The 24,412-nt window shown below is 42.2% G+C and overlaps 2 protein-coding genes and 1 long non-coding RNA gene across 4 annotated transcripts in view; all 3 read right to left on the reverse strand.

Annotated features, from left to right (window-relative positions):
* Positions 1 to 24,412, reverse strand: part of LOC124001609 (oocyte zinc finger protein XlCOF7.2-like) — a 95,937-nt gene that overhangs the window by 41,731 nt on the left and 29,794 nt on the right. The window lies entirely within an intron of this gene.
* Positions 3,599 to 10,577, reverse strand: LOC124001685. The gene is made up of 3 exons (XR_006832836.1): positions 10,464 to 10,577; positions 10,114 to 10,242; positions 3,599 to 4,088 (listed from the first exon to the last, which is right to left on the reverse strand). It is a non-coding gene; the product is annotated as an uncharacterized LOC124001685 (long non-coding RNA).
* LOC124001650 (myoneurin-like) lies at positions 15,181 to 18,421 on the reverse strand. The gene is made up of 3 exons (XM_046308629.1): positions 17,941 to 18,421; positions 17,396 to 17,526; positions 15,181 to 17,176 (listed from the first exon to the last, which is right to left on the reverse strand). The coding sequence occupies exons 1-3, from the start codon at positions 18,206 to 18,208 to the stop codon at positions 15,914 to 15,916; spliced, it is 1,662 nt and encodes a 553-aa protein (XP_046164585.1). The 5' UTR covers positions 18,209 to 18,421; the 3' UTR covers positions 15,181 to 15,913.

Consider the following 24,412-nt stretch of genomic DNA (forward strand, 5'->3'; position numbering starts at 1 on the left):
CCCCTGGGGAGCCAGACCCAGCCAATATATATCCCCACTGTATATAGGTTTTGTATTTTTTCAAGTCAAACAGTTTGCGATAGTTTGACAATGATTGGTGTTAAAACAACTCTAATTAAACTATTAAATGAAATCATACTCTACCTTTACCACAATGTATTTAAAAATGCATTGGTTTATTATGATAAAGAATGCTATTAAATATTTGCATTTAAAGTATAACTTTTTATGTATATTAACAATGTGCATATAAATCTAACCATTCAAAATGAATACAATCTGAACAGCACAATAGAATACTGCACCATATCAAATAAAAATAAATTACAATATGCAAAACTGCAGCATCCCACAAATTGAAATGAATGTAAGAAAGAAGGATGCTATTACCCATGTGCATTTAAAGTACAACTATTTTAATGTATATAAACAAAGTGCATATAAATGTAACAATTCAAAATTAATACAGTCTGAAAAACATAATAGAATATTGCACCATATCAAAGAAAAATAAATAATGTGCAAAACTGCAGCATTCCCCTTAAAACATTAAACTGGTCCCTATTTTCTCTCTTTATTGCCATGTTATAACCAGCAGCACACAGCAATGCTGACCATATATTTATGAGAGAGGGGCTCCTCCAAATAGGATTGGATCTCCATTATGGCATCTGCTAAGGGATTCCTTCATGCTGCATCCCCAGTTGCTCTCTCGTCAAACAGCAGACATTTGTGGCACTACTGCTGGTGCTTCTGCTCCCTCTTCCTCTTCCTGGTGCCTGAGCCAGCTGACTGCTGGGGCTGTCCCTCCCTGCTGCTGAGGCTATTTTTTGAAGAGCCTCATCAATTGCTCTTATATCACTGAAGGCTAACTTCTTAAACCTGGGGTCAAGTTCAGTGGTTTCTGATAGCACGTGATTATATTCCATTCTGTGGAACTTTCTGTCCATTGATGAACACAGGGTATCCATCAACTCTGTCACATGTCCTGTGGTTACATTTGCTTCTCTCTGGTGGCTGGCTGTGATTCGCTGCAGACCCTTACACAGGAGTATCATTTTTGAGGCTGTCACATAGTTGAAAAGAGAGAACAGTAACTTATTAGTTTAGGTTCATGTTTTGTGTACTGACACTACATTCTCATCTACTGCTCATATACATATATAATACTGGATTAAATAATGATGTCGTAATAACTGCTTACTGTACCTCTCTCCACTGATCTCCACAGTGACCTGCTCAAAGGGTTCCAGGACTCTGCACACCTCCTCCACCACCTCCCATTTCGCTTAGGTCAGAGCATCAACAGGTGCATTGACAATGGCCAGGGTAGAGATGATGGCATCCTCTGACTCAAGAAACCGCTTCAACATCTAAAATTTTAAATTACACCTTGTAGTGCAGTCTTGTTTAGGCCTCAGCTCATCTGGTGTTGTGTAGACTTTAGTTTTTCAGCACCTGCTGTGCTCCTGTGGAAGTATTCCACAGCTGCTTTCACTTTGTCCACAGTGGGCTTTGTCACCTTCAGAGCATCTGTTACAATCATGTTGATTGTGTGGGCAAGACATGGATGATAGGTACATTTAAACATTTTCATGGCTGTGGTTATGTTAGCTGCATTGTCGCTAACATAACAGACCACTTTTCCATCTACTTGCCATTCTCTGGCCACTCTCAACAGTTCCTCTGCCAAGTTCTCTGAGGTGTGTCTGTCACTGAACTCAAAGCAGTCCAGAAGACAGCTAGACATCGAGAAATCTTCAATGAAGTGACATGTAACCGACCTGTAAGAAGTGGTTACCCCTGATGTTCAGCAGTCAGTGGTAAGGCAAAATGCAGTAGCTTTTGGACTCTTTCCCGCACTGATGCATTTGTGCTCTAGTACAGTTGTAGAATAAGTGATTTTGATAGGGTTATTTCTGCTTGGAATTGTGTACATTTGATTTAGACTATTGCTATCATTTCTATAACCTCTGTCCTCCACGATCGAAAATGGTGGGAAATTGGTGGCCATCATTTTAGCCAATGCAATATAAATTTGGCCTTGTTTTGCTACAGGCATAGACCTTGGTATAAACTGGTTTATAGAAGAGTCCGTTGCTGTGGGTCGTGGAGTTGGCCTACTTGACTGAGTGGATACATCTCCACGTGTGGAGGTGCTGGCTCCACCACTATCACTAGCAGGCCCGCTAGTTTCTCGAAGCTCCACTACAGCTAGCTTCACAGTTGGGTACACAGTTCGCATATGCCGGTGTAGGTTGTGCGTAGAACTGGCTTTATATGAGATTTTGTTTTGGCAAATTCAACATTGTGCTCTAACAGGGTCTACATTATTAAAATGCATCCAAATGCTACTATGCTTCCGACTCATTTTCCAGCCGGTGTTTTCACAGCTGTCCTTCCTCTCTCTCCTCAGCTGCTAAGTGTGTGACTGTGAGTGAGTTGTCTTGGCCCTCCCTTACGCATCTTTGGTTCATTGGTTCATTGATTAAGAGGAACAACAGGTGAGGCTGTTAGTCTGAGCAGACAGTCAGAACGAACCTGTGTGCGCTTAAGCATTTAGGCCTATATTATTTTATTTATTTTTTCGTTCTTTGAATTAGTTAATTCTATTCATTTAATTATTTGGATTATTCATATCTTTATTTTTGATTTATTTTCATAAATACATTAGGCTCTTCTGATATGCGAGACGGCTCCCAAAGTTCACCTACAAGATCCGCCTCTTAGAGCTGACTCGTTCGTGAATGACCCATCACTACTGGCTTCCAAGTGGGTGGGCCTATAACATCCCAGGCCCACCCATGGCTGCACCCCTACCCAGTCATGTGAAATCCATAGATGAGGGCCTCATTTATTTATTTAAATTTCCTTATGAACTGTAACTCAGTAAAATTGTTGAAATTCTTGCATTTTCTATTTTTGTTCAGTAAATACACTACATAAGGCTCCTTAACAGCTTCTACCCCCAAGCCATAAGACTGCTGAACAATTAATTAAATGGCCACCTGGACTATTTACATTTGTTATCTATGCATAGTCACTTTACCCCTACCGACATGTACAAATTACCTCTACTAACCTGTACCCCCGCACATTGACTCGGTAATGGTCTAGGGCTGTTTTTCATGGTTCGGGCTAGGCCCCTTAGTTCCAGTGAAGGGGATTCTTAACGCTACAGCATACAATGACATTCTAGACGATTCTCTGTTTCAAACTTTGTGGCAACAGTTTGGGGAAGGCCTTTTCTTGTTTCAGCATGACAATGCCCCCGTGCACAAAGAAAGGTCCATACATAAATGGTTTGTCAAGATCGGCGTGGAAGAACTTGACTGGCCTGCACAGAGCCCTGACCTTAATCCCATCTAACACCTTTGGGATGAATTGGAACGCCGACTGCGAGCCAGGCCTAATTGCCCAACATCAGTACCCGACTTCACTAATGCTCTTGTGGCTGAATGGAAGCAAGTCCCCGCAGCAATGTTCCAACATCTAGTGGAAAGCCTTCCCAGAAGAGTAGAGACTGTTGTAGTAGCAAAGGGGGGACCAACTCCATATTAAATTATTTTGGAATGAGATGTTCGACTGGCAGGTGTCCACATACTTTTGGTCATGTAGTGGAGTTCACCTAAGCGAAGCCCTTGCTACACGTTGGGCAGGTGTACTTACTGCTTTTTGGCGCCCGTCCTAATGCTCGGCCTCCCACATTGTGACCCAATTACACCAGACGAGGCAGAAGCAGGAGTCACCGCCCTGAGGTGGTTAGTCTTTTAGCTCCCTCCTTGACCTTGAGCCATTGTTTGGGTGTTGTTGGGATTGTGTGCTGTGTTATAGGCTAGGTACCTCTCGTGGTGAACACCCATCCTGATCATGGATACTGTGATGTTTGTATCATGGAAACAGGATGGTCTATCTCTATTATCCCCAGGCCCTGCTCCGTCCCTGCACTGTCCCTCGTGGTTCAGTCCTGGTTCTGGAAGGAAGTGACTGGTTCTGACCAAGGGCCAGGGTTTGTGACCAGCTGCTTCAGAGGTCCACTCTCTCCCACCAGCAATACCGGATATCAGCAGGTCCTCATGGACTGCAGACTGTAAACACAAATTGAACAGAAAAGTATGAAGGGGTTATATAAGAACCTCTTTGCTGTACACACAGAAACGTGATATATTATGAAATGTTAACCACAGTCAAGCCCATCTCTAACCCTTTCATTCAAATACCTAACAATATGGAGTGTATACAACAGGTGTTGACCTTACAGTGAAATGCTTACTTACAAACCCTTAACCAACAACGCAGTTAAGAAAAATACTTTTAAAAATAAATCAAAGTAATAAATAATTAAAGAGCAGCAGTAAAATAACAATAGCGAGGCCACAGTTGAAGTCGGAAGTTTACATACACCTTAGCCAAATACATTTCAACTCAGTTTTTCACAATTCCTGACATTTAATCCTAGTAAAAATAATCCTGTTTTAGGTCAGTTAGGATCACCTCTATATTTTAAGAATGTGAATGTGAAATGTCAAAATAATAGTACCATTCTTTATTCATGGCTGTGTTCTTAGGCAAAATTGTGAGTGAGCCCACTCCCTTCCCCCACACATGAATGGTCTCAGGATGCTTTACTGTTGGCGTGACACAGGACTGATGGTAGCGCTCACCTTGTCTTCTCCGGACAAGCGTTTTTCCAGATGCCCCAAACAATCGGAAAGGGGATTCATCAGAGAAAATGACTTTACCCCAGTCCTCAGCAGTCCAATCCCTGTATCTTTTGCAGAATATCAGTCTGTCCCAGATGTTTTTCCTGGAGAGAAATGGCTTCTTTGCTGCCCTTATTGACACCAGGCCACCCTCCAAAAGTCTTCGCCTCACTGTGCGTGCAGATGCACTCACACCTGCCTGCTGCCATTCCTGAGCAAGCTCTGTACTGGTGGTGCCCCGATCCTGCAGCTGAATCAAAATTAGGAGACGGTCCTGGCGCTTGGTGGACTTTCTTGGGCGCCCTGAAGCCTTCTTCACAACAATTGAACCGTTCTCCTTGAAGTTCTTTATGATCCGATAAATGGTTGATTCAGGTGCAATCTTACTGGCAGCAATATCCTTGCCTGTGACGCCCTTTTTGTGCAAAGCAATGATGACGGCACGTGTTTCCTTGCAGGTAACCATGGTTGACAGAGGAAGAACAATGATTCCAAGCACTACCCTCCTTTTGAAGCTTCCAGTCTGTTATTCAAACTCAATCAGCATGACAGAGTGATCTCCAGCCTTGTCCTCGTCAACACTCACACCTGTGTTAACGATAGAAACCCTGACATGATGTCAGCTGGTCCTTTTGTGGCAGGGCTGAAATGCAGTGGAAATGTTTTGGGGGGATTCAGTTCATTTGCATGGCAAAGAGGGACTTCGCAATTCATCTGATCACTCTTCATAACATTCTGGAGTATATGCAAATTGCCATCATACAAACTGAGGCAGCAGACTTTGTGAAAATTAAAGTGTGTCATTCTCAAAACTTTTGGCCACGATTGTACAATGCAACACAAACGCGATGGATATCCCAATGGCCCATCTAATCCCCGATTGTCTGCGAGTGGTTTACAAGACTTTGTGACAATTAATATTTCCTGCTTCATCACACATGCTTTTTCAGGTCTGCCCACATTTTCTATAGCATTGAGGTCGGGGCTTTGTGATGGCCACTCCAATACCTTGACTTTGTTGTCCTTAAGCCATTTTTCCACAACTTTGGAAGTATGCTTGGGGTCAATGTCCATTTGAAAGACCCATTTGCGACCAAGCTTTAACTTCCTGCCTGACTGGTGTCTTGAGATGTTGCCTCAATATATCCACATACTTTTCCTTTCTCATGACGCCATCTTTTCCGCCATCTTTTCCGCCAACTTTTCCTTTCTCAGCACCAGCCCCTCCTGCAGCAAAGCACCCCCACAACATGATGCTGCCACCCCCTTGCTTCACAGTTGGGATGGTGTTCTTCGGCCTGCAAGCCTCCCCCTTTTTCCTCCAAACATAACGATGGTCATTATGGCCAAACAGTTCTATTTTTGTTTCATCAGACCAGAGGACATTTCTCCAAAAAGTACCATGTGCAGTTGCAATCCGTAATCTGGCTTTTTATGGTGGTTTTGGAGCAGTGGCTTCTTCCTTGCTGAGCGGCCTTTCAGGTATGTCGATATAGGACTCGTTTTACTGTGGATATAGATATTTTTGTACCTGTTTCCTCCAGGATTTTCACAAGATCCTTTGCTGTTGTTCTGGGATTGATTTGCACTTTTCACACGAAAGTACGTTCATCTCTAGGAGGCAGAATGTGTCTCCTCCTGAGTGATATGATGGCTGCATGGTCCCATGGTGTTTATACTAGTGTACTATTGTTTGTACAGAAGAACGTGATACCTTCAGACAATTTTTTTTCTGAGGTCTTGGCTGATTTCTTTTGATTTTCCCATGATGTCAAGCAAAGAGGCACTGTGTTTGAAGGTAGGCCCTGAAATACATCCACAGGTACACCTCCAATTGACATCAATTAGCCTAACAAAAGCTTCTAAAGCCATGAAATAATTTTTCGGGAATTTCCCAAGCTATTTAAAGTCAACTTAGTGTATGTAAACTTCTGACCCACTGGAATTGTGATACAGTGAATTATAAGTGAAATAATATGTCTGTAAACAATTGTTGAAAAATGACTTGTGTCATGCACCAAGTAGATGTCCTAACCGACTTGCCAAAACTATAGTTTGTTAACAAGAAATTTGTGGAGTGGTTGAAAAACTATTTTTAATGACTCCAACCTAAGTATATATAAACATCCGACTTCAACTGTATGTACAGGGGGTGCCGGTACAGAGTCAATGTGCTAGGCCACCGGTTAGTTGAGGAAATATATACATGTGGGTAGAGTTATTAAAGTGATTTATGCATAGATAATAACAGAGAGTAGCAGCAGTGTAAAAGAGGGGGTAGATGGCTTGGGGGTAGAAGCTGATTAGAAGCCTCTTGGACCTAGACTTGGCGCTTGCCATGCGTTAGCAGTGAGAACAGTCTATGACTAGGGTGGTTGGAGTCTTTGACTATTTTTAGGGCCTTCCTCTGACACTGCCTGGTATAGAGGTCCTAGATGGCAGGAAGTTTGGCCCTCGTGATGTACTGGGCCATACGCACTACCCTCTGTAGTGCCTTGCGGTCGGAGGCCGAGCAGTTGCCATACCAGGCAGTGATGCAACCAGTCAGGATGCTCTCGATAGTGCAGCTGTAGAACCTTTTGAGGACCTGAGGACCCATACCAAATATTTTCAGTCTCCTGAGGGAGAATAGGTTTTGTTGTGCCCTCTTCACGACTGTCTTGGTGTGCTTGGACCATGTTAGTTTGTTGGTGATGTGGACACCAAGGAACTTTAAATTCTCAACCTGCTCCACTACAGCCCAGTCAATGAAAACGGGGGCATGCTCAGTCCTCCTTTTCCTGTAGTCAACAATCATCTTCTTTGGCTTGATCACGTTAAGGGAGAGGTTGTTATCCAGGCACCACACGGCCAGGTCTCTGACCTCGTCCCTATATGCTGTTTTGTTGTTGTTGGTGATCAGACCACTGTTGAATCCTCTGCAGACTATGATCACACAGTCGTCTGGAACAGCTGATGCTCTCATGCATGTTTCAGTGTTACTTGCCTCTTATCGAGCATAGAAGTAATTTAGCTCGTCTGGTAGGCTTGTGTCATTTGGCAGCTCTCGACTGTGCTTCTCTTTGTAGTCTGTAGTAGTTTGCAGGTCCTGCCACATCCGTAGTAGGATTCAATTTTAGTCCTGTATAGACGCTTTGCCTGTTTGATGGTTTGTCAGAGGGCATATCAGGATTTCTTATAAGCTTCCGGATTAGATTCCCACTCCTTTAGCTCAGTGCAGATGTTGCCTGTAATCCATGGTTTTTGGTTGGGGTATGTACAGTCACTGTGGGGACGACATCATCGATGCACTTATTGATGAAGCCAGTGACTGACGTGGCGTAGTCGTCTAGTCTATCGGAAGAATCCTTGAACATATTCCAATCTGTGTTAGCAAAACAGTCCAGTAGCTTAGCATCTGCTTTATCTGACAACTTTTTTTATTGATCGAGTCACTGGTGCTTCCTGCTTTAATTTTTGCTTGTAAGCAGGAATCAGGAGGAAATAATTATGTTTAGATTTGCCAAATGGAGGGTGAGGGAGAGCTTTGTACGCATCTCTGTGTGTGGGGTAAAGGTGGTCTAGAGTTGTTTTCCCTCTAGTTGTACATTTAATATGCTGATAGAAATGAGGTAAAACGGATTTAAGTTCCCCTGCATTAAAGTCCCTGGACACTAGGAGCTGACTGAGAAAAGGGAAACAAATTATACAGCCCCCAAAAAAGTCCATTTTGTATTTAATTTCAACAAAAGGGTCATACACTCACATAAGGGACTTTGAAGTACAGTACTTTTATTTCACAAAACTATACGTGACAAAAATAATAACTTTTCTGTAAATCTGGTACCCTAGCTTTGATACAATGAATTTTAGAATAGTTTGGAAAAGGGTCAACATTACACACATCTTCACTACTTCATGTCAAGTAAACATGAATTAAGGCACTATCCTTATCTCACTATAAAACACCAGTCAGTGGTCTAAAGTACTTAAGTAAAAATACTTTAAAGTATTTGAAGTCTTTTTTTGGGGGCATCTATACTTTACTATTCATATTCTGGACAACTTTTACTTCACTACGTTCCTCAAGAAAATAATGTACTTTTTACTCCATCCCTGACACCCAAAAGTACTCATTACATTTTGAATGATTAGCAGGACGGGAAAATGTTCCTCACGCACTTATCAAGAGAACATCCCTGGTCATCCCTACTACCTCTGATCTTGTGGACACCCTAAGCATAAATGCACAATTTGGATCTTGTCTCAGTGCTGCAACTCCCCAACAGGCTTGGGAGACGAAGGTCCAGTCATGCGTCCTCTGAAACATGACCCGCTGGGCCAATTATGCGCCGCCCTATGGGACTCCCGATCACGGCCGGTTGTGATACAGCCTGGGTTCGAACCCGGGTTTGTAGTGATGCCTCTAGCACGGCGATGCAGTGCCTTTAGATCGTTGCGCCACTCAGGAGGCCCTGTACATTTACTTTTGATACTTAAGTGTATTTAAAACCAAATACCTTTATACTTTTACTCAAGTAGTATTTTACTGGGTGACTTTTACTTGAGTCATTTTCTATTAAGATATCTTTACTTTTACTAAAGTATGACCTTTGGGTACATTTTCCAGCACTGACACTAGTTTCAACATATCGGCATTTTTACAGGCACCATCAAACCAACCATCGCCATATCTAATCTGCCTCATACTAATTATTTCCTCAGTTCACTTCATCCAGTTGAAGTTCCCTGTACAGCCAAAATCAACAGAATTAACTACAAACTAACTAGTACTACATTACATGTCACTATACTCTATACATGGGCCGTGTGCATTTTCTGCTGGTGTATCCTGAGGTAGCTCCTTTCTCAGAACCTCTTTTCACATTGGGGGCAGCTGTAGGGTTTCTCCTATGTGGATCCTCTGGTGCCTCTTCAGGTTGGACGGGTGGGAGAAACTGGCCCGTCACAGGTGGCAGCCGAAGAGTTTCTCCACCGTGTGCATCCTCTGGTAGATCTCCATCTGTTTGGGAAAACTGAAGCGCTTCACTTTGACGCTTCCAACGTTACTGATTCCATCTCTACTACTCTCATTTGTCAATGAGTTGTGCAGCCATTTAGTGTTGAGACACCAACATTTTCTGAGGTCTGGTTTAACATAAGGAGGGTGTGATGAGGACGAAGGCCAGGGAGTGTCTGTGTTGCCGCAGGGTCCATGTTCCAGTTGATATATCCTATAGAAGGCAGGCTGAAGGCAGCACCTATTGGGGGGTTAACCTGAGGCGCCATCAGTCACTCTGAATCACAACTATAGGAGCAGAACGGAGCATTGCTAGTCGAGTCAGTGTCCGTTCTCTCCCCCTGCATACGGACACCTCCCCGTCGACCAAATCTACGCCTCGTCCCCCAGGACTTTGTCCCATCCACTGACCTCCACTATGTCACCTCTGGTCCATTGCCTGCTCAGTGATGTTGTCCCATGGGCACTTGACTGCATCAGTCTGGGTCTAGGAATCAAAGATGGCTGCCCAGTCTCCTTTGTTAGCCTCCAGCCAACCACCTGCATGAAGAAGTTACAAAATAGACATTACAAACATGGCAGAGAACTCTACAGTTGTTTTTTTGTCAATTACCCGGTCAAGTTCATACATTATAATGTGTTTTTGTGGCAACATAAGTTGCATTGATTTAATGAATGAAGACAAAAACTATAGCCAGGTGCATCACTATTCCCATTGAAGATCTATTACTGTATGGAGGCTATATGTATTTCTCCCTTACCTTGATCCCCCATCTTTAATCCTCTCCGCAGGTCAGTGCTCTCTGGTCCAACTTCTATTGTCTCCTCTTTGACCAGCAGCAGATCAGGCTTCCCATGTTCTATGTCTACTGACTGTAAGAGATAAAGAGTGAGAGAATCTTGGATTAAGAAATCTAAATGAGCACTCTGCCGTAAGGTTATGCTATGGAGCATTTTCTGATTGGGTAATGAGAGATTGCAAACATGTTAGTTGATTTGATTACTTTACACTATGTACATTTATTTATAATTAAGTGATTGGTAATAAAGTGCTGTTAGGTGTATGCAGAATAGGTGGAGAATAGAGACATCCCACTGGGCACACTGGTTGAATCAACGTTGTTTCCACGTTTGAACCAACATGGAATAGACTTCTGTGCCCAGTGGGAGTTTACTACTACTCTAATGGGTCAAAATAAAAGCTATGCATGAAGCCTCTTTAGTCATAAGAGTCACACCTAGTTGACAGATATTTAGGAGACCTCTTGAGCTGTCCTAACCAGTTAAGAGTTACCAGCAGGTGTCTTGGAAAATAACAATGCAGCGAGTCAGTGGTTCCTGCGCCACATGCAATTACTTTGGAGTTGTTGAAATAATTTTTTGATACTGCCATGTGATCAGTCCATAAATAATCTAGACCTACATGCAACAGTATACCTTGCACCTTTGACAATGAATTCAAATTAGGCATATTTCACATAATAAATAAACCAGTTTTTATTTTGATTATTTAATTACCTACATTATGTTATTTCAAGTTATCCCTTTGGAGCGCAATAACACATTGTTAAAAACATGTCTAAATTGGACATTGGCTTATGTTAAATTTAATTGTGTTTAATTCAAATAGATGTTGTAGGCAACATTGTATACAACATTATCGGCAAGTGACTTGATTCCAAATGTGCCAAAGCAATTTACAATTGTCAAACAGGAGTGACGAGTGTGTTGATATAATGGTAATGTTGTCAACAACAAGAATGTAATAAAAATGAAAAGGTTATGCATGCCAACATATTAGGCGATAATTAAGAGAAGGCAAAGTGATCGTGTCAGGTGAAAATTGTATCAAACGTTTTACCATCACAACATTTGATGTACTGTCACATTCACTGTGGTTGTCTGAAGCGTGCTATAGAGTTCATAGCGGGCGATACCTCATCGCAATTATCACCCTTCATTTGCAACAATTTCAATGAGTCTTCCCTTTGCGGTATCTCAAAGTCTTGAATATCAGCCGATATAAAAACATTTATGAGTTGATTTTACTCCTGGCTCAGAGTTTGTCTGAGCAGTGCCTTAACATCATCCTAAAACCTACTCTGAGCTGGGAGTTTTTTTTCTCAGGATTCCTAGGACCTTTTCTGATATGCTTTGTGGACACGAGCCTTGATGTGATGTATACTAAAGAGTCTCAATTAGTCTTAGAATGAAAAGTCTCATTTTGTGTTTATTAAACATAAACCAATGTTAAATACACCATATGAAAACCACACATACCTCAACAAAAAAAACATCATGAACTTGATAAACTGCATACATTTTCTCATTAAAAGTGTATTGGGATAAAAAATAAGTAATGAAATAGGCATTTTGTGAACATCATATAGCCTAAAGTCAAACTCATTTTGCCCCACAGGCCGCATTCAGTCTTCCCAGAGGTCGGGGGGCTACTCTTAAAAGGGAATAACAGCACATTTAGAAAATGTGTCTTAACCTTAAACCTTTCTGACTCATTGTTGGACTGTCAAAGTGTACACCTTTCTCATTCAGGGAGCGAGAGGCAGAGGTAGAGCAAGAGTTACGTTACCAGGTTAAGGTAACTTAAGATAGAGCTTTGTAGAATAAAAGCAAATCTACGATAATAATAAACGTTATCAGCAAACATACTAAATTCAGGAAGCCCAAACGATTGAGAAATGCCATAACTTTTATGTGATAAATTTGGGCTGTGGGTTGCAATTTTACATTCTCTGAGAAGGGACAACTCAAACACACCGGTAGTATTGAAAATAGCCTACATCAGACTTTAGCACATCACCCAACACAACACGCATTTTACTATATTGTCAGAAGCATCATCAGACCTCTGTAGTAGCCTATTCAATTTCTTTCAATGCATTTTTCGGGAAACAAAGCAGAAAATGCTGCGCTCTAAATATTACACCGTAGCCACAAATACAGTGCATTCTGAACTTATTCAGACCCCTTGACTTTTTCCACATTTTGTTAAGTTACAGCCTTGTTCTAAAGTGAATTAAATATTTTTGAACATTTATAAAAAAAATGTAAAACTTAATCACATTTACATAAATATGCAGACCCTTTACTCAGTACATTGTTTAAGCACCTTTGGCAGCGATTGCAGCCATTTGGGGAGTTTCTCCCATTCTTCTCTGCAGATCCTCTCAAGCACTGTCAGGTTGGATGGGGAGCTTTGCTGCACAGCTATTTTCAGGTCTCTCCAGAGATGTTCGATTGGGTTCAAGTCCGGGCACTGGCTGGGCCAGAGAACATTCAGAGACTTGACCCGAAGCCACTCATGTGTTGTCTTGGCTGTGTGCTTAGGGTTATTGTCCTGTTGGGAGGTGAACCTTCGCCCCAGTCTGAGGTCCTGAGCACTCTGGAGCAAGTTTTCATCAAGGATCTCTCTGTACTTTGCTCCGTTCATCTTTGCCTCGATACTGACTAGTCTCCCAGTCTCCGCTGCTAAAAACCATCCGCACAGCATGATTCTGCCCCCACCATGCTTCGCCGTAGGGATGGTGCCAAGTTTCCTCCAGGTGTGACGCTTGGCATTCAGGCCAAAGAGTTCAATCTTGGTTTCATCAGACCAGAGAATCTTTTTTCTCATGGTCCGACTCTTTAGGTGTCTTTTGGCAAACTCAAAGCAGGCTTTTAATGACGAGCAGCTTCTGTCTGGCCACTCTACCATAAAGGCTTGATTGGTGGAGTGCTGCAGAGATGGTTTTCCTTCTGGAAGGTTCTCCCATCTCCACAGAGGAACTCTAGAGCTCTGTCAGAGTGACCATCGGGTTATGGTCACCTTCCTGACCAAGGCCCTTCTCCTTCGATTGCTCAGTTTGGCCGGGCGGCCAGCTCTAGGAAAAGTCTTGGTGGTTCCAAACTCCTTCCATTTAAGAATTATGGAGGCCGCTGTGTTCTTGGGACCTTCAATGCTGCAGAAATGTTTTGGTACCCTTCCCCAGATCTGTGCCTCAACACAATGTCTCTGGGCTCTACGGACAATTCCTTCAACCTCATGGCTTGGTTTTTGATCTGACATGCACTGTCAACTGTGGGATCTGATATAGACAGTTGTGTGCTTATCCTAATCATGTCCAATCAATTGAATTTACCACAGGTGGACTCCAATCCTGTTGTAGAAACATCTTAAGGATGATCAATGGAAACAGGATGCACCTGAGCTCAATTTTGAGTCTCATAGCAAAGGGTGTGAATACTTATGTATATATATTTTTTTTAAATACATTTTCAAAATATAATTAGCTGTGTTTGCTTTGTCATTATGGGGTTGTGTGTATATTGCAGAAGAGTGTTTTTTACTTAATCCATTTTAGAATAAGGCTGAAGTAACAAAATGTGGAATAAGTCAAGGGGTCTGAAGACTTTCCAAAGGCACTGTACATTAGAATATAATTGTTGATCTAATCAGAAACACTGTGCTCACAACCTTTATCTCCTAACTGATGTCGTTGGTGTATTTTGTTGGAATATATTGTGCATTATAAACTGGGTGGTTCGAGCCCTGAATGCTGATTTGGCTGACAGCTGTGGTATATCAGACCGTATACCATGGGTATGACAAAACATTTATTTTTACTGCTCTAATTACGTTGGTAACCAGTTTATAATAGCAATAAGGCACCTCTGGGATTTGTGGTATATGGCCAATATACCACGGCTAAGGGCTGTGTCCAGGCACTCTGCGTTGCGTCGTGCAGAGAACAGCCCTTAGCCATGGTATATTGGCCATATACCACACCTCAGGTCTTATTGCATAAATAGTCTAAGGTTTATACCAAGCACAAGCCCATTCAGACAAGGTCCTGTGCGCGAAACAACACATAACGAGCTTGACAAATGTATACAGAAGAAAAGTTTCACCCACATTTTAGATAAGAAAATATCTGCTTACCTTTGTAATCCCAACCATCTATCCATATAAAAATAATTCCATGTGTTCACCTTTTGTCTTTATATACTTTCACATAGCCTATTTCATGATATGGGGTAATCCAATGAGCAACACTGCAGCTGTTGATTGCAGTGATCATCATTCATCAAGTATGCTATATACTGTACACTGAGTGTACAACACATTAAGAAAACCTTCCTAACATTGAGTTGCACCCCCACCTTTTGCCCTCAGAACAGCCTCAATTCATCAGAGCATGGACTCTACAAGGTGTCGAAAGTGTTCCACAGGGATGCTGGCCCATGTTGACTCCAATGCTTCCCACAGTTGTGTGGCAGACCATTATTGATGCGCACGAGAAACTGTTGAGTGTGAAAATCCTAGCAGTGTTGCAGTTCTTGACCCAAACTGCTGCTAATGGCACCTACTACCAAACCCCATTCAAAGGCATCTACATTGTTTGTATTGCCCATTCACCCTCTGAATGGCACACACACAATCCATGTCTCAAGGCTTAAATATCATTCTCCTCCCCTTCATCGACATTGATTGAAGTGTATTTAACAAGTAACATCAATAAGGGATCATAGCTTTCATCTGGTCAGTCTATGTCATGGAAAGAACAGGTGTCTCCAATGTTTTGTAAACTCAGTGTATTATCAATACATGACTTTCAAGGAGTAGGTTATTTGATGCACGGCTATTAGAATGCTTTTCCATTGCATAAAATTAGCCTGCATTACCACATTATCTTTCTCGCTTGAGGAAGACAATTTGACCCTGGCTTACAAACAAAATCCCCTGCATCATTTATTAAATGATTGTCATTAGTCTACCGATTTTGTAAATGTAGGCTTATAATACATGTAATAATAACACATTTCAATAACATGCATGCATCAGTAGCTATGGTGATGTAGCTCTGGCTCTAGCTCTCTCTCCCTTTCACAGACAGTCAAACAATGAGTCAGGACTTTTTTGAAATTTTCCATTTTTCACTTTTAAAAATAAATAAATTGATGCTCAAAAACTGTCTAGATTTCATTTCGATGCCTGTTAGCAAGCTGGACATGAGTGAGGAGACCATCAATTTAGCTCCATTATCATTCCTACACAGTCCCCATTTGGTTTTAGTGATTTCAAATGCCCCCCCAAATGTTTGATATTTTTTTATTCAAACCACCCACGCATTGAATGGGCTCTCTGAGAACCTCTTCCTGCAGTGCGTACCGATGAATGGCCTCTCTCCCGTGTGGACCATCAGATGCATCTTCAGCTGGTGCTGGTGGGAGAACCTCTTCTCGACCTGGGGGCAGCTGTATGCTTCTCCCCTGTGTGGACCCTCTGGTGCCTCTTCAGGCTGGATGAGTGGGAGAAACTAGCACGGCACAGGTGACAGCCGAACGGTTTCTCCCCTGTGTGGACCCTCTGGTGCCTCTTCAGGTCACCAGCCTGGGCAAAACGCATGTGACACTGGGTACAGCTGAAAGGTTTTACCCCTGTGTGGACCCTATGGTGCCTCTTCAGGTCACCAGCCTGGGCGAAGCGCATGTGACACTGGGTACAGCTGAAGGGTTTCACCCCTGTGTGGACCCTCTGGTGGATCTCCACCTTCTGGGGGCAGCTGAAGCCTTTGTTACAGAACATACAGAAGAATCGTTTCTCTTTACTACTGCCAGATGTGGCTCCCCCTTCCTGAACCTGGCCTCTAGCCCTGTCGTTTGAGTTCAATACCTGATCGAAACGGTCATGGCCATGTGAATCAGAAGGCCCCAATGACATGGACGCTGGGTCGCGATCTCTGAGCATGTGTAAAGGGGAGTTGGTTGTGACATTTGGATTTGTCTCTAAGTTTTCGCTGTAATCTAAAAAATCTCTGCCCTGTGATTGTCTGTCTCCTAGGTGACTATCTGCATTCCATGTGGGAGGAGCGTCGGCCTCCACTTTCACAGTCCCATCATCTACCACTTTAATCTCCCCTTTCTTATCAAGGCACCCTTCAGAGTATACACTACTACTGTACCGGTTCCAGTCCCCTCTAGACAGAGTAGTCTGTGCCTCTAAACCCAAGGGCATGTTGCCAGGGTCCATCTCTGTAGTGTAAGAACAAGACGGATCATTGCCAGTCTCTAACGCGTCACCGGAGTCCCGATGGGAATGAACCATCCTTGGGCTTCGATTACCGTAAAGTAAATACTCTGAGCCGGTAGCAGCAGTACAGCCCAGTCTCCCCGGCCCCAGTCCCTCTGCGTCTGACCTGTGGTCAGATGATCCGTCTTGTAAAAGCCTTTGTGTTACAGTTGAAGTATCTGTGTCTGACTTGAGTACGGCGTTCAGCGTTCCACTGACCTCCGTGATGCTGCATCGTGTCCTGGGCTGGGTCGCAGCAGCGGTGGATAGGTCTTCCGTGGCTACAGGGGACGCCACTCCAGACGTTACACCAGTAGGGGTGCTTCTGCTGTGTCGTGGGTCCTCTTCTTCAGTCCTCTCTTGTTTCACCAGAGACAATCCTCCTGGACCTGCAGCTTCTGCAGACTGGCTCAAGAAGAGAGGTTATTACTGGAGTAGAATTAATAGAAATTAGTAGAATTGGATAACATCATCGTAGTGAAGTCGCGACAAGCTCCAATATGGCAAACAAATTAGGATTTACATGTAAGCAAGTGAATAGCTGAGGGGAGCCTTTCTGAAATAAACAGGCCAGATTTTATTTACAAAGTGACTAGTTTTTTTATGCAACACTATTACACAAACCTCTATCACGATAACGCGCTGGGTTGAGGTTCCACTTCCCTCATCAATAGTTATTGGTTGGTCATCTCTCCATGTATTGTGTCCCGCTGGTTTCACGAAGCTCCTGTGGCCTCCAGTGAGATGTCCTTCACCTGAGAGAGTGATTGGGAGAAAATAGGTGGTTAGGTTAGCTACTGTCAATGCTCAACGCTATATTGTTCACCAATACAATTTTGCCACTGTCTAGAATTGGCAAGGATGTAAGCTAACCCTTCCCATAAGTTCTTGATATAATATTTATAGATTGCTTGATTATGTTCCATGTGTCACATTGTTTTAATTGAGTAAATAATAGGAAATGCAGTAAATAAAAAATGTGGTTATAAATTATGATATTGTGTCTTTGTGCAAGCTAACTAATCAGGGGGATAAGTTTAGCAAGGTATCAAAAACCGACCAAGACCCAATTCAGGTTAACCATAATGTGGTTAAACATCTAAAGTCACACATGCGCAGAGGCGAACAGGACCACATGTCACGCACCCTCGGCCTTCTGCAAAATGTACCTCTTGCCATTCCTTTGTATCGGTCGAGGATCTTGACACTACTGGGACGACTGGCAAGGACGCGCTCTGCGCGCTCTCGTGCCACCTTCAGTTCGAATAGCTGTAGCTTCCTCCGCAATCCCCTGTTTTCTTTCTGGCTTTGAGACATTTCCAAACGAAACACTGCATAGTCGTCGTCTACGAGTTTACAGATCTCTGCCACGGCTGCATTCGCTAGAACCTCCATGATGGAGGCTATTTGAGTGTGAAAAACCATACAGTTAGCCATAGTTAGCTAGCTTTACCTAGATAACATCGATTAACAAAGTCCAGTCTCCAACGCAAATTAAACGCTACCCGGGGTAAGTATGTGATGCTGTTATGAGTAATTGTTTTGGTTAAGTATGTCAATAAACGTCTAAATAACAACAATTAAAAACGCTAAAGTGGTTCTTGGTCAATGTTCACTTCCGTTTACACCGAAGAGAACGGATCTTATTGGTGGGCGTCATAGCTCAAAAGGTGTGGCTAAATGAAAACTAGTATTATATTTAAAGATATGCGCGCTGTAATTTGTATTACGTTGTTGCTTATTACATTACACATTCAGGGCTCTAATTTGCATTATCAACTGGGTAGTTCGAGCCCTGAATGCTGATTAACTGAAAGCCGTGATATACCATGGATATAATTTATTTTTTACTGCTCTAATTACGTTGGTAACCGTTTATAATAGCAATAAGGCACCTCGGGGTGTGTGGCACTCCGCGTTGCGTTGTGCGTAAGTACAGCCGTTTGTTGTGGTTTATTGGCCATATACCGCACCGTATTGCTTAAATATGGTCTGTATGCGGCAAGGGTACGTTCCCTTGCAAGCCCCTTATTTCTTCCCATTGACACCTCGTCGTCTTTGCCCATATTTTCTTCTCATTCTTATTGGCGCTACAGCAGAACAATTCCGCATTCACAAAGATACACACAGCGAGGCAGGGTTTATCGTGACCACGCCCCTGATTAGAGTTCAGCTGTAGGGTACCCCATTACTCCTATGATAAATTGCTTACTTTACTCATATCCTGTATTATTTTTACAATCATTTCATTAACAATAAACATTTTGGATATGCTTGGTTGGTAATTTTTAACATACTTATGTCCTCTTAATCAACAAACTATACTGAACAAATATAAACGCAACATGCAACAATTTCAATTATTTTGATGTAACAGTTCACCAGTTCAAATGACATTGTAGAGAAATTAACATTGGATTCTCTGGCAACGGCTCTGGTGGACATTCCTGCAGCCATCATGAATTGCACACTCCCTCAACTTGAGACATCTGTGGCATTGTGTTGTGACAAAGCTGCACATTTTAGTGGCCTTTTATTGTCCCCTGCACAAGGTGCACTTGTGTAATGATCATGCTGTTTAATCAGCTTGTTGATATGTCACATCTGTCAGGTGGATGGATCATCTTGACAAAGGCTAAAATGCTCACTAAGAGGGATGTAAACACATTTCTGCACAAAATGTGAGAGAAATAATCTTTGTGTGCATATGGAACATTTCTGGGATCATTTATTTCAGCTCATGAAACATGGGACCGACACTTTACATGTTGTGTTTATATTTTTGTTCGGTGTACATCATACCTAAAAAACACTTTCATTCTAAATGTAAAAATGTTAGCTTAATTAGGTCACTCCGTGTGGCAGCCTGGTTCCTAATCGAATGCAATCAACTTTCAGCCGATTCAAAACATGCATGCACGTGCGCCCCGGTGAGATTAATCTAACCATGTCATTTTTTGCTCTTGTTGGGGAAAGTTATCATAATATAACCTGTAATTGAATGGTCTACTCTAATGTCTGTGCATTGTTGAAAATAATTTAAATTTCCTGTTGTCCTTATTTTTGGGGTTTGTAAACAGACTAGAGTATGAGAATTGCCAGCTACTGGATGCATTTTATATATAGTTGATTTTCCGTGAACTAATGTTACATTATATTATTTGTTACCATCAGCTCCTGTAATCTTTACTCCAACCATAATAACACTGAATATGACCCTGTGTTATACTTAATCAAGTTTTATTAGTCATATGCAGTGGCAACCAGTCATTCAGGGCAGAGCCACACCTGTTTTGAGCACCACACTTTTAGGTAAAAAATATATATATGTATGTTATTTTGGTATTAACATGTGTCATATCAGTTTGCAAACTAAAAAAATCTAATTGAGTTCATTAAAGCCTCATACTAACATGGTCTCCTTTTTGCTTTCTTGAGTAAGGCAGCTCCAAAATGAATGTTTCAGCCTAGCTCAGAGCTTTCTGTGGTGGAGTTAGCCAGCAGAAAATACAGAGCGCTGCACCTGATTGGCTCAGTTTTCTGTCACTCATGAGAGTACGTCATCCCCAATTCTAAGGTTAGAGCTCTAAAAATGTTGCCCCTTCAGTTCTGCCATAGAGTTATATTAGAAGTGCCCATCCAAGAATGCTCAAGGTCATTGACCACAGCTATAACATGATTTGATATCATTCTATCTACAGCAGATTTGATTGGACTGATCATCTTACTTTCAAAGTCTTAGCCAGCAGTCATCATCAGTTGTCATCAAGTCGACAATCTACTGGCAAATCCTTTTTATTCCTTGTCATATGAAGATAAATAATGAAGAGAAATTGTACATAAAGATTACATTGTACATAGATTACACAAGTTGGAAATCGCAAATTCAACAATGAGTTGTTTGGAAGGAATCAGTGGCTAACAGCAAGCATTGCAAAGAAACCACTAACACCAGCCTGCTATTCAATGGAGTGGCTGTCCCCCCCCCCCCCCCCCACCCCTTGAGTTCCCACCATAAATCCAGAGAATGCCAGACTTTGATGACCAAAGTTTGTTGTAGGTCCTAACAGTTTGAGGGCACAGTTTGTCACCGTTCTAGTGCAATTAATGTATTGTTTAGTGTTGTGTAGTGGCTTTGCTGGCATGCATTCCACTTTTTTTTTTTGACCCACCAAGATTTACATGTTAAAATCGCCACTGGTCATATGTACGGGATACACATAGTAGGCCTACTGTATACACTCAGCCAGGTCACCCATGATACAAGTCAGTACTCAACGTCCATCCATGCTTGAGAACGTTGGGAGATGACATGGAAACCGGCCACGAGGGGCTACAGGTGAGTTCTGTTACCTTCAAGTAGGTTTTGATTTTGCTAGGGCGTTGTGGACGGGGATGGCGGGTGGGTTTAAACATCTGTCTAATGCCTGAACCTAACACTAACTTTAAAAATGTGGAGTTAAGGCATTAACCTTCAATACTTAAAAATGTGACGTTTGATAAACATGGATGAGCGTCTTCTGATGTGAGACTGTGAGAGCTGGTAGATACATCATCCAACGAAATGCTAACTTAACACAAAAACCAATTGACAATTGCTGCTAGCTACTGGATGCATTTATATATCATAAATTTTCTGTGAACATGCAGTACATTACATTGTTACCCATCGGGTCCTGTAATATTTACTCCAACCAGAAGAGCACTGGTTGAAGGGGGGAAGAGAGATAGAATATGACTGTTACGTTCCCCAGTTTATGTGTTGTAGTTTGTATGTTTGCATGTGTTTATTTCAGGAAATGGCTTCCTGAAATCCCTCAAGCAGCTGATTGGTCGACTCCATGGCGTCTGCTAAATGACTTAAATGTAAATGTAATTGAAGAGCTGACCCCGCCCCCTCGTCAAGACACAGCTGTCTCCAATTACCCATTCCTTCAGAAGCTATATAAAAGTCAGTGTTCTGTTCAGGAGGAAGAGATTTGCTGGGAGGTCATTGCAGAGATTTTGCTAGAGAGATTTGCTGGGAGGTCATTGCAGAGATTTTGCTAGAGAATTTTGCTGGAAGTAGATTTGCTAGAGAGATTTGCTGGGAGGTCATTGCTGAGAGTTGGTATGTTTTGTGAGTTTGTTGCTCAGATAGAGCTTATTTGATGTCCTTTGTTTCTTAGTTTGTTTGTGAAAATTGTTTAATATTCTGTTTCATTTGTTCCCAGGGGGGAAGGGGAAGGCACCTAGGGAGTGCTTAGGCAAGAGGCCTGCGGGCATACATATACCCGTAGCATATTCGCTGTCTAGGCACACTAGGTAAGACCTGGGCGGACCACCCCCTGTATTTTGGTTAGGGCACCAGGTGGTGCTAAATTAGGTAAGTAGTGGGTAGGCAGGTAAGATAGGAGGGGGGCTTTGAAATGTACTTTCTTTGCTTTGGTTCCGTCCAGCCCCTTTTCCCCATATTACCGTGTAAAGGAATAAAGTCCTTGTAAACGGTACCACATTCTGCCTGTTGTCATTCTTACTTGCACCTACAGTCCATACCTTTTTCACTTCGTGGAGAGTTTAGTTGTAACAGGGTGTTGCGTTCCCTCTTCATAGAGGCATGCGTAACAATGACCCTGTGTTGTTATTGTTATTATTACAGTTTTATTAATCGGATATTCGGGATACACATGGTGTACATCGTCCAACGAAATGCTTACTTAATCATCACAATACAAATGCTTACTTAATCATCACAATACTTTAATAAAATATATTTCCAGTGTGTTACTGGCAGGAGAACTTTCAATCACAATGATAATAACTAACAATCAATAGCTTGGCCAATCCCCGAGGTTTGTAAGACCATGCGTTTAATAATAATTAGGCAAAGACTCAGTTTATGCAAAAGGTTCGTACAGTTTATTCACGAGAACGCTCTGAAATCAAAAATGCAAACACAGTCTTTATAACACACACACAAACAAGTTCAAATCTTAAGCTACGCCTTGCTCAGACAGTCAGTGTTTTTCCACTAAACAGATACATTGTTTCTTTAATCTGCAATGTTTCATAATCTTCTGCAAACCTAACAATTTCTCCTCTCCACGGGTGGAGACAGAATGTCATGTAAGGAACAAAGTAGTACAACTTGTCTGTCTAGCTCCTCTTATCATTTGTTTCCCACTTGCATCCTGCTTACATACTAAAAGGGAGCAAACGGTCCTTGTTCTAATTCTGACTAAAACTACACACCATCAGATTATAGACTTATGATTCTTATAAATTTCATACAAGTATATGGTTTCAGGGTGGAACATTTTAATCATTACCTTTAAGCATATAATTCCCTTATCAGTCACCCAATTACCACAGCTGTAATAATAATCAATACAGATAGTCAATCAACATGATATGACGTATGTCATTTAGATATTGCTTCCGGGTCATTCCATGTCATTTCTGCAAGCCATGACACCCACCATCTGATTGTTCTGAAATAGTTTCTGTATTTAGAAACAGATAGGCATTCTGGAATCATTATTTTGTTGAAATATAATGTGATCTCTGAGAAATTCAGATAATTGATTGCACCCAACTCATTGTTAGAAAAAAGTTTTGTCCAAATTGGATGTTAGGTACTATATTTGTTGAATTAAACGAATCCTGTACATTAAAATGGCCAATTGGGTTGAAATCAATTAGCTTAATTTCTCAGAGATTAAATTATATTTCAACAAAATAACCTTGCAGGAATGCTAGTTTTAGTATTTCTAAGAACAGAAACGAGATCCTGCAAGATGAGTATCGTATCGGCTCAGTCTGCCCATCCTGGACCTGCTGCAGTGAGGCGTGTTATTGGAAGAGCAGGAAAAAAATGTCACCATTTGTCAACAGATGGGACAGTTAATAGTACCACGCCAAGTCCCACGCCTCCAATACGCAATTATACAGGAACCATAAAGGAGGTGGCAGAAGCTGCTACTGAACAGCACACACATGCTCCTGGTTCTCTGGGGGGGATGTTTTGTTGATCGTCTCTGCAGAGCAGTGTTAGAAGTCCAATCAAAAAAGCGACTCGGAACTACCACAATGAGGACTGGGTTGCTGACCCCTTCTATGAGTGAATCTTCATCCTGTAGTAAGTAGTCCACATCCCCACACTGGTTTTCATCCATTACACCCCCTCATATCCTGTACTACTTATTTAATTGGAATTATGGTAGTGTGAGAGAGAGATTGTCAATCAAATAACCCTTCCACAGTCATGCAAAATGGGCTGCAGAATCCCGGATGGGGGTTGTACAGCATTACATGGGCTTGCACCTACCTGTCTCTCTGATTTGGTCCTGCCATACATACCTACACGTACGCTACGGTCACAAGTCGCAGGCCTCCTAATTGTCCCTAGAATTTCTAAGCAAACAGCTGGAGGCAGGGCTTTCTCCTATAGAGCTCCATTTTTATGGAATGGTCTGCCTACCCATGTGAGAGACGCAAACTCGGTCTCAACCTTTAAGTCTTTACTGAAGACTCATCTCTTCAGTGGGTAATATGATTGAGTGTAGTCTGGCCCAGGAGTGTGAAGGTGAACAGAAAGGCTCTGGAGCAACGAACCACCCTTGCTGCCTCTGCCTGACCGGTTCCCCTCTTTCCACTGGGATT

Source organism: Oncorhynchus gorbuscha, linkage group LG17 (assembly GCF_021184085.1).
Source record: "Oncorhynchus gorbuscha isolate QuinsamMale2020 ecotype Even-year linkage group LG17, OgorEven_v1.0, whole genome shotgun sequence".
Taxonomy (NCBI): domain Eukaryota; kingdom Metazoa; phylum Chordata; class Actinopteri; order Salmoniformes; family Salmonidae; genus Oncorhynchus; species Oncorhynchus gorbuscha.

Excerpts from the sequence above, each read along its gene's own strand:
- LOC124001650 (XM_046308629.1), bottom strand. The coding sequence starts at position 18,208 with ATGGCTAACTGTATGGTTTTTCACACTCAAATAGCCTCCATCATGGAG. Across the intron at positions 17,527-17,940 it reads ATACAAAGGAATGGCAAGAG|GTGAAGGACATCTCACTGGA; the intron begins GTACATTTTGCA and ends TCACTCTCTCAG. Across the intron at positions 17,177-17,395 it reads AGCGCGTTATCGTGATAGAG|TCTGCAGAAGCTGCAGGTCC; the intron begins GTTTGTGTAATA and ends TTCTTGAGCCAG.